Source organism: Arachis ipaensis, chromosome B09 (genome assembly GCF_000816755.2).
Source record: "Arachis ipaensis cultivar K30076 chromosome B09, Araip1.1, whole genome shotgun sequence".
In the NCBI taxonomy this organism is placed as follows: domain Eukaryota; kingdom Viridiplantae; phylum Streptophyta; class Magnoliopsida; order Fabales; family Fabaceae; genus Arachis; species Arachis ipaensis.
In genome coordinates this window covers 89241976-89258420 of record NC_029793.2, presented here as the reverse complement: position 1 = coordinate 89258420, position 16445 = coordinate 89241976, and the positions used below count along the sequence as shown (strand labels likewise).

The 16445-nt window shown below is 34.2% G+C and overlaps 1 protein-coding gene and 1 pseudogene across 2 annotated transcripts; one reads left to right on the top strand and one right to left on the bottom strand.

Annotated features, from left to right (window-relative positions):
- On the top strand, nt 3595-5647 carry LOC107615683 (annotated as a pseudogene).
- Nucleotides 5940-15476, bottom strand: LOC107618013 (putative lysine-specific demethylase JMJ16). 2 transcript variants are annotated; one of them, XM_021112368.1, is made up of 14 exons: nt 15207-15476; nt 14266-14355; nt 13791-13866; nt 13337-13702; nt 13145-13216; nt 12695-12772; nt 12049-12561; nt 11718-11942; nt 11070-11231; nt 10442-10810; nt 7895-9320; nt 7707-7810; nt 6854-7051; nt 5940-6607 (listed from the first exon to the last, which is right to left on the bottom strand). In XM_021112368.1, exons 4-14 carry the CDS (start codon nt 13661-13663, stop codon nt 6302-6304), a joined length of 3780 nt encoding a protein of 1259 aa, XP_020968027.1. In that variant the 5' UTR covers nt 13664-13702; nt 13791-13866; nt 14266-14355; nt 15207-15476; the 3' UTR covers nt 5940-6301. The 2 variants fall into 2 exon arrangements, with proteins under 2 accessions (XP_020968027.1, XP_016175414.1); XM_016319928.2 differs by lacking the exon at nt 14266-14355.

The window sequence follows — 16445 nt, the reverse complement described above, 5'->3', positions numbered from 1 at the left end:
GCACATCACTAACTCTAAGCGGAAAACAATAATGTCCTTAATTTGAATCCTTGGTTAGTTTAGACAAGTGAGAGTGTTCATGATTTAAGTGTGGGAAAAGTGGGTTTGGAAATATTTGGTTTGAGAATTGAGTATGTTAGAATTTTATGAAAATGTGAAAGAAATGTTTAAGACATGTTCATGCATTCAATAATTTAATCATATGCATTGAAAAAAACAAAAGAAAAAATATATATATATATATAATGATGAAAAAGGAGAAAAAGAAAAGAAAAAAAAAGAGCAAATAAGTAAAAGGGGACAAAATGCCCCAAAGTAAATAGTGGAAGCAATGCATATGTACTGTACTCAAAATCAAGATGCATGAATATGTGGAAAACATGGTTAATGGATAGTTGAATGTGGTATTATGATTACATGGATTAGCTTAAGTTACGTGGAAAAGTTTAAGTTAATTAAGAATTCGGATTTTAGTCTACTTGACCAAATACAATCCTACCTTGACCCTAACCCCATTACAACCCTTAAAAGACCTCTTGATATGTGTATTTTGTACATCAAACTTTTGTTGATTGGTAGAAGAAAAGTAAGCCTTAGAAAGCAAAGTTAGTAGAGAATTGAGAAAGTCGAACCTTAAACACCTGAACGATTAGAGTGCATATACTTCCAGTGAGGGTTCGATGCTCGATTCTTTGTTCTCGGCTTTCACGAGCTATTTTCTTTTGCAAGTCTGTTTGTACTTTATTTTTGTGATTTGAATTAGTAAATCCAGTTCATATTTGTTCTTAAAAGATTTTTTTACTTTTAACCAAGCAGGTAGAATTATTTTTTGCATGTAGTTGCATTTCATACATCATACCATTCCTCTTCACCCCTTTACAGCTTCTCTTGAGCTTAGCATGAAGACATGCTAATGTTTAAGTGTGGGGAGGTTGATAAACCACTATTTCATAGTTTATCTTGTGCTCAATTGAGTAGTTTTTATCAAGTCTTTGCCCACTTATTCATACTAATCGCATGTTTTACATTTTCCTTCCTGATTTTGCGCTATGATTGAAACCATGCTTCTTTGGCCTTATAATTGCTAATATTAATCCTATCTTATTACCATTCGATGCCGTGATATGTGTGTTAATTATTTTTAGAGATTACAGGGCAGGAATGGCTTAGAGGATGGAAAGGAAGCATGCAAAAGTGGAAGGAATACAAGAAGTTGAAGGAACTGCAAAACTGTCAGCCTGACCTTCTCGCACTAAAATAGTCATAACTTGAGCTACAGAGGTCCAAATGATACGTTTCTAGTTGCATTAGAAAGCTAACGTCCGGGGCTTCGATTTGATATATAATTTACCATAGTTGCCCTGACGATAAGTGACTCGAACGCGTGATCCATGCGGACACGTCGCAGTGGCGAAAAACCAGCTTGTTTGAATTCGAAACCAACGAATTCTGGGCTGTTTTTGACCCAGTTCTCGGCCCAGAAAACACAGATTAGAGGCTATAAAGTGGGAGAATACATCCATTCATCACACAACTCATATACATTCATATTCACATAGTTTTAGGATTAGATGTAGTTTTTAGAGAGAGAGGTTCTTTCCTCTCTCTTAGGATTTATATTAGGATTTAGGATTTCAACTTCTTCTCAGGTTCAATATTCCTTTTATATTTTTATTTATTCTAATGCTTTTATTCGTATCTGACTCATGTTACCAATTTGGCTTATGAATTCTTCGTATTTAGATTTGAATGTTTTATTTAATATAATTTGAGATATTTCATATTTGACTTTACTTTGCTTTATTTATATGAATGCTTTTAATTTAATTTAGATATTTTCTCCCTTTTGGCTCTGGTTAAGTAATTGGTGACGCTTGAGTTATCAAATAAAGCAGTGGTTGAAATTGGGAGTTGTTGATTAATTTGAGTTCTAATAACTCTAGCCTTTCCAAAGGAAAGGCTAAGACTTGAGGATGAAATTAATTAGTCCACTTGACTTAACTAAGTGGGATTAAAACCCAATTCTCATCACCATTGATAAGGATAACTAGGATAGGAATTCCAGTTCTCATACCTTGCCAAGAGTTTTATTAATTATTAATTTATTTTTCTTGTCAATTAAATTACTTGTTCAAACTTTTTAAAAACCCAAAATTCTACCTTTTCCATAGCTAATAATAAGTCATACCTCCCTGCAATTTCTTGAGAAGACGACTCGAGGTTTGAATACTTCAGTTATAAATTTTATTGGGTTTTGTTACTTGTGACAACCAAACTTTTGTAAGAAATGAATTCTTGTCGGTCTAGAAGCTATACTTACAACGCGAATTTATTGTAAAAATTCTAGATCGCGCGAGAATTTCGCTCTGTCAAGCACACAAATCGAATTAGATTGCAAAGGGATGCAAGACTGAATAGGAAGACTATGCTACTTCAAAAGAGGCATGGTAAGATAAGCATGATAGATTATAATTATCACAAAGCTAAAATTTTACTTCTTTTATCTTTAATACTACCTTCATAATATATATTCATAATTCAGCTTATTCAAAAATTTAATTAAATTATGATGCTTTAATCAGATAATACATCAATGCAAGGACATTTTACAGAGATGATGATAACATGTAGCAACATTACCAACATAGTCAGTAGCAATGGTAATATAATGTAGTTTGCTTTTGAATCTAAGGATACATTAATTTTTTTTATAATATAAAGTACTTGATGTATTATCTCTAATGATTAGAGGGACAAATACATCTAATTCAAATTTAGATACTAAAGAATTAGAAGAAGTGTGCATAGCTGAAAAAGAAAGACACCTGAGACAAAGAAAATCATTTTTGAAGGAATTGGCTATAAATCTTCCAAAAAATTTTTAAAAAGTTGAGGGTATTACTGAAAACACGATTGTATTAGATAATTCTGTACAAATTGAATATTCGGCCATATTCAATGTTGCTGAGAATACAGGTAATCTAAGAAGTAGCAATATCAGCACTTTATTATTTACTATTGTTATGCTTTTTATAAACAAAAAATTATCGATTAGTGTACAAGTTTTAAAAATTCTGACAAAGATATAGTTATATATTATATTTTTTTGTATTTGAACATTAATTTATTGTAATTCTTATTGCTTGATTAGCATGCATGTAAATTATAAGTCTTGAGGTTGGCACAATGAAATCGTATTATATGATCTCATCTTTTTAATTCATAAATTGCAGTCATCGGTAATTTTTGTAAATATTATTTTTATGCCACACATGGTGAAAGAAAGGTATATTTTTATATAAAATATTTGTTGCAGATATAACTAAACCATAGTTTATTATCTTGGTGATTATTAGATGTGATAGATATCGATGACCCAGGTTTTTTTGTCGGCATTGCGACGCTATGATGTGGTATGAGGAGAGATCAGAGAAGTCCAAAACAGGATCCAATATTGAGTTCTCAATATGTTGTATGCGAGGGAAGGTACAACTGCCATTTTTGCAACGTCCACCTCAACTCTTGCAAGATTTAATATCTACAGCAGACTAAAGAAGCAAACATTTTAAGGATAATATAAGAACTTATAATAGCATGTTTTTCTTCACGTCCCTCGAAGGTAAAATAGAGACCTCCATCAATGATGGCACAGGTCCTCCCCGGTTCATTGTGAGTGGACAAAACTACCACAAAATTGGAAGCTTGGTGCCAATTGAGGGACAAAGACCAAAATTCGCGCAGTTATATATTTATGATACAGAAAATGAGGTCTCAAACAGGATAGAGATTTTTAGGTTTGTATCATGCATTCCAAACTGATTAAAAACATATTAAGGTAGTTCATACTTTGATTTTGGTTAATTAGGAATACTAATATTTTTCAATTAATGTTTTATACAGTTCAAGAACAACCAGTAACAACATTGACCAGTCCTTAGTTCTAGACCTCAAGGACATGATTGATCAACATAATGTTCTTGCTCACACATTTAGGATAGTGAGAAACTACCTGAATCAAGGAGATATCACAAATATAAGGCTACAGTTGTACCGAAAAAGATCAAAGGATGCAAGAGTCTACAATTTACCATCTTCTAACGAGGTCGCAGCTCTAATAGTATGAGATTTTGATTCTGGAGATGCAGGGCGTGATATTATAGTTCAATTAAAGTTCGGACATCTACAAAGAATTCATGAGACACACAGCATTTATTCCTCTTCAGTATCCTATGATGTTTTCTTACGGTGAAGATGGTTACCAAGAAGACATTCTTTTTTTAGAATAAGCTAATAGAGGAGGAGTTAGTATATGACACAAGTGAGTTGACTCATACAAATTTATATACGGAACAAAAGATGACTCATGAGTAAAGGTTAGTATTCGATGAGATACTCAATGCTGTTATTACAGACTCTGGTGATTTTTACTTCGTTTATGGGCATGGTGGGTTTGGTAAGACATTTATTTGGAATGGACTTTCTTCTGCTATTCGGTATAGAGGAAAGATTGTTTTAAATGTTGCATCCAGTGGAATTGCGTCTTTACTCCTATCTGGTGGCAGAATGGCTCATTCTAGATTTTCAATACCCATTACAATTACTGATGAATCTACTTGCAACATCAAGCATGGCAGTTTGAAGGCTGAGCTGCTCATCCAAAGTAGCTTAATAATTTGGAGATGAAGCTCCAATGCTCAATAAAATGTGCTTTGAAGCACTTGATCGAACACTCAGAGATCTTATGTCAGTTACTGATCAACAAAAGACACATCAACCATTTGGTGGTAAGGTTGTTGTTCTAAGAGGTGATTTCAGACAGATACTTCCGGTGATTCCGAAAGGGAGTAGACACGATATATTGACATCAGCTTCTGTTGTTGGTGATGAATCAAAAATTGAAATTCCAGATGATCTATTGATTACAACTACTGATGACTCTCTCTCTCATTCGGTAGACTTTGCATATCCAAATTTGTTGCAAAACATGTCAGATTACAGGTATTTTCAAAGTAGGGCAATTCTTGCACCCACGCTTGAGAGTGTCGAGAAGGTAAACGATTTTGTCTTGACAATCTTTCTAGAGATGGAAAAGGAGTATTTCAGTTCTGACACAACATGTCAAGCTGATGAGAATGAAGATGTACAACAAGAATAGTTCACATCAGAGTTCCTAAATGACATCAAATGTTCGGGACTACCCAATCACAAGTTGACTTTGAAGCCAGGAATCGCTGTAATGCTATTGCAAAACATAGACCAGACTTCAGGTTTATGCAACAAGACAAGATTAATAGTTAACGAACTTGGCAGCAACGTATTTGGAGCGACGGTAGTGACCGGTAGAAATATTGGAGATAAAATGTACATTCCAAGAATGAACTTGATCCCTTCAAATTTAGGGTAGCCATTTAAGTTCTAACGGAGACAATTTCCATTAACAGTATGCTTTGCAATGACCATTAACAAGAGTCAAGGTCAATCATTATCACATGTAGGGATTTACTTGCCAAAATCAGTGTTCACCCGTGAACAACTTTATGTTGCTTTGTCAAGAGTTAATAGTCGCAATGGCCTCAGGATTTTAATTCTAGACGAAGACGACAATCCAAAGTCATCAACAACAAATGTCATGTTCAAAGAAGTTTTTAATAATAATTAGGTAAGAATAATATTATTTTCCTTTTAATAGCATGTTATGATTTACATTTTTGTATAAATATTTACTATAAATATAACTAATTTATCTATAACTCTATTTTCAGATTTGAGATAAAATGTGTAACAGATAAAACATATTCAATACATTTATTTATTATATAATGACAATGATCGTGTTATACTAAACTCAAAAAAATTATGATTATAAAATATTATTTTTAATTTAATATGTCAAATTTAAATATAAACTCGTACATCGCACCGGTTTATACTAGTTGTCATATACGAATCAGAATGAGAATGAATTATAAACGGCAGTAGCTCCACCTCTCAAATCTAACCGATAAGGCAAACAAATGCCAATAATTTTCCATTCCCGCTGCAATTTGAAGTAAGCAAAATTTTTAAGGGAAACAAACAACCTTCCTTTTTTTTCTCCCTTTTTCTTTTTCTCATTAATATTATTTTCTTTTTTCTCCTTTTTTTTCTCTCTGTAACCTCCATTCAGGCGGTGGAAAAATAAAACAAAAAACAGATTAAGGTTGCTTGGAAATGGCATGCAACCTGAGATGAGGAGCTACAATTTACATGTGAAAACAGGTTAGACTTATGAACAATTCCGCCCAAATAATGATTCAATCACCTAAGACGGTTGTGATTTGTGAATCTCTTCATTTAGAAGACGCGTGATTAGGTTCCGATCAGCCTCTGGCTTATCACTAAAAATGCTGTACAGTGAGTTCAATTCTTCAGCATTGGCCTTTCTAAATAAGCTCTGTAATGCTGCAACACCACCATTGGGCAAGTGCTGATTCACAAGAACCCCTTGACCATTTCCACCATTTGAATTGGTTTGGCGAGGTTGTGAAATCTGCCCTTGAGGCCGAGAATATGGCCGAGAATCCCAGTATTCACTACAGACTCGACTTCTATCCAGTGCCTCAATAGCCTGTTCAAATACAGTTCATACCTTGAGAAAATCAAATGGGGCATTACAATGACCAATAATTTATATAGAAATGCTGTTGAATCAACTTATAAAAAAAAAATTAAAGCATTTGCTGTTTGTATATACTTTAGGCGTTTGTTCATGAAGGGGGGACAAAACAAGAACTGCAGTATAGAACTTCCTTTCAGCTCGGGACTTATTCATAAGGACCACTTTGAATTATATAAGTCCAGATCAGTTAATTACCTGCACTATGGCGGGTGAAGAAAACCCAAACATTTCAAAGCCATCAAGGCTTCCGGGAGGCTGTAAAGGAGGAAGACCCTTCCTTCCCAGCTTATGTTGTTTTGCAATCTCTTGGTTCACTCTATCTCTTACTAGTTCCCAGCATCTTGCAGCTGAAATGTGAACGAAGACCTCACTTGGACAATTTTCCAAGGAAACCTGGAAAGAAAAAATCAAATTAGTTAATGCTTTCTCCCAGTTCCAAGAGTTTACAGACCAAATTGTCCAAATATATTTTAAATACAAAAGCAACTTAATTTTAGAGAGTTCTAAAATCGCAACCCTCAACATTGATTAGACCAAATCAGGAAATGCATTACTCAACCACTCCTTACAAAAGCTTTACAACAGATCAATAGATCACACATAGTTTGATTACGTTTTCTTCACAATGGACTCTGGTCAAACAACACCCAGCTAAGAGGGTTTAGGCAATGAGAAGGAGAGTTGAAGCGCTGCCAACCAACCTTGTACCCTTGCTCTGGGCCACATTGATCAAGAGCCTTACTAGTAGTACATGATTAGATTTTCCATTTCTTTTGTTCTTATCTGACCAATACTATCAAAGTTCAAAGATAAACCAAAAATCTCTCTCTAATACTTTTTTCTGCCTTGTAATGGGTAAAACTAAAGCACAATTCGTGCAAGAAAGAGACAATTCCAAGTGCAAAAGAAAATTTATATCAAAACAATTGAAGATGATTTCCAGACATGCAGAGAAAAAGAACATATTATTGCAAGCCAAAAAACTCCAATTAAAAAGAAGACAGTCAATTGCCTAAACTAGAGAATATATAAAACAAGGTGAAAGTACCATAAACAGAGGCCTGTCATGTCCAGCATCAAGAATTTCTGAAATGTAATAGCACATATTCGATGGGTCTAAGACATTTATGTATCTAACACGGCTTCTAAATCCTGCACCAAACACAAACTCACTCATATAATCAAACCCTGCCACAGAAGCTAAAATTCATTACAGACCAAATTATTTTTACATACCCTTTGGAAATATAGCCTGACTGCTGCACCATGACTTTCCAGAAAGCACAACTCCAAATTCTAAAGGCTCAACATTGCAGTTGATACGCCGGACAACCTTTGCAATACGAGGACCTTTCTGACGGTAATTGTTAAGACTGCATGTGTTTCCATTAACAGCTCTTACGCTCTCTGCTATACTAGAAGTGCTACACCCGCCAAGCTTTTCTTGAGTATCCTCATTCTTAACCTTGGTGATGACAGAATGTTGTGGATTTAGAGAACTCAGAGAACTTTCCTGGCAACGGTTGCTGGTCTCTGCAGTTAAAGAGTCAGGAATACTTCTAATTGATTCTGCAGCAGTAAGACCAACTTGACAAGAAAGATCTATCAGGGTAGAAGCTATTGCTGGTTCCCTGTTTTCTTCGCATTCCTGTTTAACATGCAAAAGCTGAGTTGAATCAGAACTCTTATCTGCTTGGGGAAATGTAATAGCTTCCTTGTCACCCATAATGGCAGGATCTTTCATCCGGATGATCAACTTAGTATTTTCCATATTATTACATGAACTTGCTTTATCTATTTGAGAAAGCTCCTTCCGTCCATTGGTATCTGGCTTCATGTCATCAACTTTATCTTCACTAGGATGTATAATACTACTGTTACGTCTGTGTAGTGAACTTTTCCCTCCTCCATGCTCAGCCTGAGCCACAGGAAGACATAGAACAAATGACAAATCTTCTTGAGATGTTTGGCAACCAAGGCGACTCAGCTTTATTCTGCAATTAGCAGATCCTTCTTTATTGACAAAAGTCTTACGGTTACCCATCTCATTTGCAGGTTGTACATTATCAAGTGTCAAGCGTTCCTTCTTCTGACTCAAAGGAGACACAACTTCTACAGATTTCCTTTGTTGAGGGAAGCTCTGATCTTTGCCTTTTTCTGAATTTGATTGATCCACTATTGGGATATCCATTAATTGTGTGTCTTCAACAAATTCATTTGATTGATGCAAAGTCGCCTCTTTATGCACATTGGCCTTGGGAGAATGAGACAAGTTTGATGACTGAAATCTCAATTCCTTGAGTACTTTTTCCTTGTCTGCTGAAATATAAGAAGTCAGTGCAAGCCCAAGATCTAATTTTGCCCATCTGTATACAGCACTTAGTTTTCCTTCCAATGCCTCAACAAGAATATTTAATTCACTGATATCATAGCGAAAGAGGAAGAATTTGGAATCCCAAGAGCATGAACAAAACTGCTTTGCATGATCCAAGCAAGCATATCTATCAGGGGAACATCGACAACCAGCTGCAGATAAGTGTAAGTCAAAAAAGCAAATGTTGCATTCCCTTTCACTTGTAGCATCAAAGTTACTCTCCATTTTTAATGCTTGTGACGAATTACATAGAAAATCCCTTCTGACTCGCTCCATCTCAACACGTGTCTAGGGAATAAAATACAAGGAAATCAGAATCAGATATCTCACAATTAATATTGAATAAAAAACAGTAACAGTGATCTGCCTTTATATAATTTAAATTCACAAAGCATAATCAAGACCAAGACTTTGAAACTGCAATTGACAGATAATATTTGCTCAGTCAAGTTTTTCGACGAAAATTGTCATAAACCATTTCTCCTAAAAGCTTAAGTTGTTAAATAGAGGCACATGAATGGTTCTAGATCTAACACGCCTCCTCACATAAAAGCCTCATTTTTGGGCTTGAAGGATGGGCAATGCCCATTTTTGTTTTGTGCTAAAATTCTATGTTTATTTAGAGGAATGAGGATAATAAGGATATAACTTAGACCTTTTTGTCATGAACCAATTTTCCTAAAAGGTTAAGCAATTAGGTAGAGGCACAAATAAATATATCTAACAAAAATGAGAACCTCAAATAAACAGAAAAGAGAACAAAAATCCCATAGTTGCAGCTACAATATTAGGAAGTAGTCTGTTAACACAGGCCAATCAACATGGCGGATTCAATTGGAGATGGTGGAATAGAGAAATGACACCGAAATTATATAATAAAATGTCATGATGGTCAATAGAAAGCCATTGGGCATTAAGTTTACTCCAACTCCATTTATGGTATTGATGTTCATGACGTAGGTAACATTATTCAAACCCTAAAAATCTCAAATATGGTGCTAGACATAAATTAAAGTCTTCCAGATAATTGCTCTCAAAAATATAAACCATTCATAGGTTCCAGTTTAACACCTTGGGCTTTTAAGAGAATGTAGCATTTATGTTCAATTCTCAACGTAGCATTTTAATATTTAGGCTAAAATTTAGAGTCTCCCTACAGTTAACTAAAATATAATACAGAAGACGGCGATATAGAAACAGAAGGATGGACAGACCAAAAGAAATCCAGAGCACTGTAATCATGAATACTAGAATCATTATGAGGAAAATCCCAAGTATAATATGCCTTGTATGGGAGCTCAGCTCGCATCAAACAATTTACCCTTCCCTTTATTAATAATTGCATCATAAGTTGGCACAAATTCATAAATATCATCTCCTCATACTGCATCATATGAAGATGAACTAACCTTGAGTGCATTTGCTAGAAGACCATCCTTTCCACAGACATCTTTCCATCGTAGGTTATCAGAAGTATTCCTTTTCAGCAAATTAAGCTCCCACTGGGCTCTTACAGCTTCCCTTGCAGCCCCCAGTAATAGCTTATCGTGGGATATAGAAGTCTTGCGCCGCTGCTCCTTATACAGATCTATAGCAATATGCCCATGCGGCAGCCAGTCAACTGGAGCCACATTAACAGCCTCTGCACAGTTGAAGCCGCAATTGAAGCCAGAGTGATAGGCTCGAGGAAATGTCAGAACAAATTCTCCCGGGTTTTGAACACACCTATAAACTGGCACTCCCATAGACTTAAGGATGGAAGGAGAAAGCTGAGTGACCTGAAAGCAAAAGTTAGAAGTTCAGGTACTAAAACATCCAGCATAGCCTAACTGCTCAGGAATAAAAAAATGGACCCAAAGCAAATCGAGGTAACAAATGGAAGATCAAATTTCACCTCCACTTAATGATAATATATGAACCACTATATTCTTGCTGAACAAGGGAAAGGAACAGCATGTGAATCAAGGGACAAATATACAATCCTCATTGACAGACATCCTAACCAAATACTTGTGCAGAGGTGGAAAAACTTCTCACCAGCTTATGAAGCAAGTCAGGTTGTTCTTCAAATAGTTCTGGTAAATGCTTCCTCATGGCTTCTTCCAATTTGCAAGCATCTTTGCCAGGGACACCATACCACATTTTTGGAGCACCCCAATGCATATAATTCAAGGAATACAAATGGTGGTCTTCCACATGCTGTACCCAAATTCCCAAAATCGAACAGAAAAGATTAAGCAGGAGAAACAACAGTAGATGCTACTAGTAATATTTTTCAAGATAACACGCGCACACAAACACATACATACATGCACATAGGAGACACAACTTCAACACTGCAAATAGCTATAATGTAGTTATTTACCAAACTGGGGGGGAAAGAAGCCCGTTATATGATACCCCATTTCCCCTTATTCTCACATATGCACACACCCGAAAACATCCCTTCTCTATTCCATCCACGAAGGCACACTAAGAACAGCTTCTAATTAAACACACATATGGATATGGACAAGCATAATATAAACAGCCACCAATGCACAACATGCCGACATAAATAAAAAATATAGCATAATAATAAAGAATATGTAATTATGAGTTATAACATTTATAAGCATGAATTGTAAAGTACTCATGTATATCTAATGCAGCAATGCTAGTGAATGAGAAAAATGCTGTCCTTACCCAACAAAAGGAGGAAAAGCACATTCCTATGTACAACCATGGCACTAGAACACCAGATATATCACTGCTTTCATAACAGAGCAAGGATCCAGGTAACCTCGCAAAGTTATTTAAATTCCAGCCAGACTTTATATAATCTTCATGTGACGTGGAACCAACATTACTAGAATTTCTAGGAAAACCACTCCCAAAAACCCCTGTTTCCAGATCAGCTCCATAAAGCACCTACAAGCATATCAAAAGGAAAAGTAAGGAATAGAGCATGTAAAGAACACAATAAATAGGTAACAACTTCATTAGGTAGAAAATTTCTGACAATTAGGAAACTGACCTCAATTTCTTCAGTAGGACTCTCAACCATCCGCCAATATTCACCCTCAATGTTTTCCACAGAAGGCTCAAAGGTGCTGTTTAAATTTGTTGTATTGGTTCCCAAATGAGACACATTCTCATTTTCTCTGAAGTATTTATCCTTGAAATCATCGGCATATCTCTGAAATGTTTCCAAGGTAAATTGTGGACCAGGTTCAAACCCAAAACTTTCAGCTTCACAAAGTCCCATGTCCAGTCCTCCAACAGTGCCATTTTCCATTCCCATTCTTGTGACCCTTCTCCTTTTCCTTTTCATATTGCTTTGAAACCTTGAAATCTTTCTCACTGATTCACGATTCTGAAGTTTATCAATCCTCTGAACACGGGTAGCAAATTTAGAACCCTCCCATATACTTTTTTCCTTGAGAGGACAAGGGGGTTTCCAAGAAGAAGGGGGAACAATGCGACAAATTCCATATGGTTCAGCACTGAAGCGAATGCTCGATATATATTTTAAAGTATCTTGAAACTCCTGTAAAAAGGTTACAAACAGCTCAGCAATCTAATTTAGTAATTTTACAATAAAGCTAAGTTTTAGGAAACAAATCAATAACAGGAAACAGGGACAGAAGTGAATTCAAATGTGCCACAGAACAGACTCAGACCTCTTCTGTGGGGTAGAAAACAGGAGCATCCTCAAGCTTTGGCCTACGAGCATCTTCTGGTCGCCATCTTGCAACAACCTGTTAGAAGTTTGAGTTACCAATTACTCATGCAAAAATATATTTTAGGATGAGCTTCTTCTGCTATGTTACAATTAGGTGACCAAAAAGTTTTCAGGTTAGCTCCTTTGGTTGTAATTACAATATCACTTGTGATCATGGTAAACTACGCCAATTTTTTATTAACATATTCAATAAGAGAATATCCAATTCATAAAACATGGTAATACACATATCAGTAATAATAATAACAACAAAAGAAATAACACTGATATAAAAGAGAAGAGAAGACAGAATAGGTTAGGGTATATTTATATTTCTTAATTTATTAATTAATGAACAAAATAATAACGCCAAGAGCAGCATAGCATGTATCTGTCTTGCAAATACAACCTTCTGGCAATTACTGCAATCTGGACAACCACGGATAACTCCCCTGGGAAGACAAGGTCTTGAGGAGAAATTCTGCAATAACATTAATACATGAGATGCAAACCAGAAGTACAATTGAAATTTAGGATCTGACATATAGTATATTAACAATGAGCAGACCCAAAAATAAAAATGAACCAACAAAAGACTAACTTGATCAAGCCGCTCACAATCAGAGTCTTCCTCATAACTATTCTCATATTGTCCATAATTAATCCAAGGTCTGCGTCTCAGCGTCCTAGGAACTTTTGCAGTATCACTAACTTGAATATTGGTAACCACCTGTGTCGAATTTGATTCAGACGCACTTGTGGATACTGAAGAACTGGTAATATTTTTATCATTTTGTTTCTCATTGTCTTCTACCCTTTTCAGCGAGAAAGATGTATATGACTCAAAACCAGGTGGTACTGAAGGAAACTCATCATTATCTTCTTTAACACATATTCTCATGAGTTCAGTCCCCATCAGTAACCTCATGCAAAAGACAACAGAAATAATGTCTCTGATTTGTCAACCCTGTATGAATTAACGAGTCAGATATAGTCATAATTTTCAATTGGAAAAACAATAAAATGATCTTCTGTATTGATTTTCTGAAACTTACTTTGATAATAAAGAGTTCTTAAGACCACACAAATGCAGAATCTGTTGGTTTGCCACACTTCCACCACATACTACAGCTAGAGATCAAATCAACAAAAGCTAATTCAATGCCTTACACTCCAGTAACTTAAGAAATAGTAGGAAAGGACCAATCATTAGATATCAAAGTAAAGAATCAAAGAATAAGCTCAGATAAGGGAACAGATCTACATGCAACACAGAATCTCAATTTCTTTGATTTTCTATTTAGTCCATAAACCATAAAAATGTTTAGGACTTAAATCATAGTTATTTTCAATTACATTTGCCTTCATCAAGCAGAATGGCAGATCAGAGAGTAAAGGTAACTTCAAAGAGTTCTTGTAATCCTGCAGTCTCCTAGTCCTATTTTAGGCATGGTTCTTCAATTGTAAATAAATCTATCTAAATAAACAGCAATATCAGAAAGAAGGATTACAATAACTTGTTGAAGTTACCTTTACTCTCTGATCTGCCATTTTGTTGGATGAAAGCAAATGGCCTTCTTGATGATAACTATGATTTAAGTGTTCTTGTTATCCTGCTTTCTGATATTGTTGTTTAGTTAAATAAATTAATTCACAATTGAAGACCCTAATAGGACTAGGAGATTGCGCCATCCAATGTATGTGAGAACCGACCCATTAAGTAGATTCATACCATCAATCAGATCACAAAAAAATATGCTCAAATTAGGTTGTGATCCTAATCTTTCTTTTAAGTTAATGAAATATCCAAGGTTGTGAAAGTTCATATACTAAGGCAGCAAAATACTTCATTCCGCCCATACTTCATCTCAAACATAAAAGTCCGATAATGAATGATCACATCAGAACCATACAACAAGCAGGTCATGTTTCACAGCTTATTTTCAGCTGCTAATTAGATATAAAAGGTGACATTATCATGTAAAACAAATTTAGAAACAAAATTTCTCAATGACAAAACCTAGCAAGTAAATAGATGTCTTGACGGTTTGAGTTTGACCACACTAAGTTCATCAATATCCACTAATAAATAGTTTCAGAAAACAATGATGGCTTCAACACTCATAAATCCCAGGTTCATCACATTTTCTCAGCCAGATCAATACATAAAGATTTTAAATAACTCAGAAAATCACTGATAGGATCTCAACGATAACCTAAAAGATAGATTTCCAGAAGCTTAGCTATCATTCTCCACAATAATGTAAATGTACCGAGCAAAGTCAAAAAAATAATCAGAGAGAATCACTACATCTGCATGATTAGGAATTGTTCAGTGCACACAACCAACAAGATTATCATAACAATCAATAATTAACCATGATCAAAATAAATCTTAGCCAATTTTACCATAATCACGCAAAATTTACAGTTACTAGCTGAAAACCTAGCAAGGAACAAAAAGTCCATACCCTAATCGGGAAATCTCTGATGAATTGAGATGTTCTAGTTGCAAAAAAAGGCAAATACAAGTTGATTTAATTGGAGATTAGGTTAACAAGTTCACAGAAAAATATTTGAGGTGTTCTATAGATGGAAGCTGTTGGAAGCGATTGTGTTAGAAAATTGAAGAGAAAACCGAATAAAATAGAAACCCTAAGGGGATGAAAAGGGGAAAAAAGACGAGAGAGGAAGCAACAATACTTGGACAAATCTGTATCCTTTTCAGATTATTATTAATTTACTTGATGTTTATTTATGTATAGACCGTTTTCTTTTTTTAACAGAATGTTATAATATACACCTATATATAAGAATAAGAATTTGGATCATCTAAATTTTAAATTTTATTTTAAAAGATAAAATATAATCTTTTATTATTTATTTTATAGATAGAATAAAAAAATATTAAAAAAAATTATTAAAAGATAAAAGATCACGCTTTACATAAAATTCAAAATTTAGAAGATCTAAATTCATTATATAAATCACGGACACTTTCTTAATTTGTCGTGTCTCCGTATTAGATACATTTCTAGAACGACACACATCGATACTCATCCGATATACGTATCTTCTGTACCCATTCGTATTTTAATAAAAAATAAAATAATTCTCTTTGAAAACACTTAAATACACCTAAATACAATCATACGTCAGCATATCCAATCTTATTCTTGACATATATTCTTAAAATAAGTTTAGAAATAATATATATTATTAATTATTAAAATAAAATATATTTTAAATACTTTATATAATTAAAAAAAGATATTAAAAATAATTAAAAATTAATTTATATTTTAATATTAATAAAATACAAAGAGACAATGCAAAGAGTAATTAATACATTCATAGTATCTTGGAAATAAAAATAATTAGATAAATATATAAAAATTTATTTAGCTACCAAGAGAAATATAAAATTTTCTTTCATTTTGAAGACAAAAAATAGAAAATATTCATTTTTATTTTTATATCTTTATTTTTCTATTTCTGAAACAAAACCTAACAACATTCAAAAATATCACTTGTACTTCCTCTTATCTTATATATATCTTTTCTTTTTTGAAAGTATTAAAATATAGAATAAGTTTAACATCTCGTCTAATCCCAATATATAAGAAAAAGATAAAAAGGTTAATTCAGTGTAAAAAGTTAAAAAAAATATTATTTACACCTTAAGATCACAAACTAACTAACACTACTTT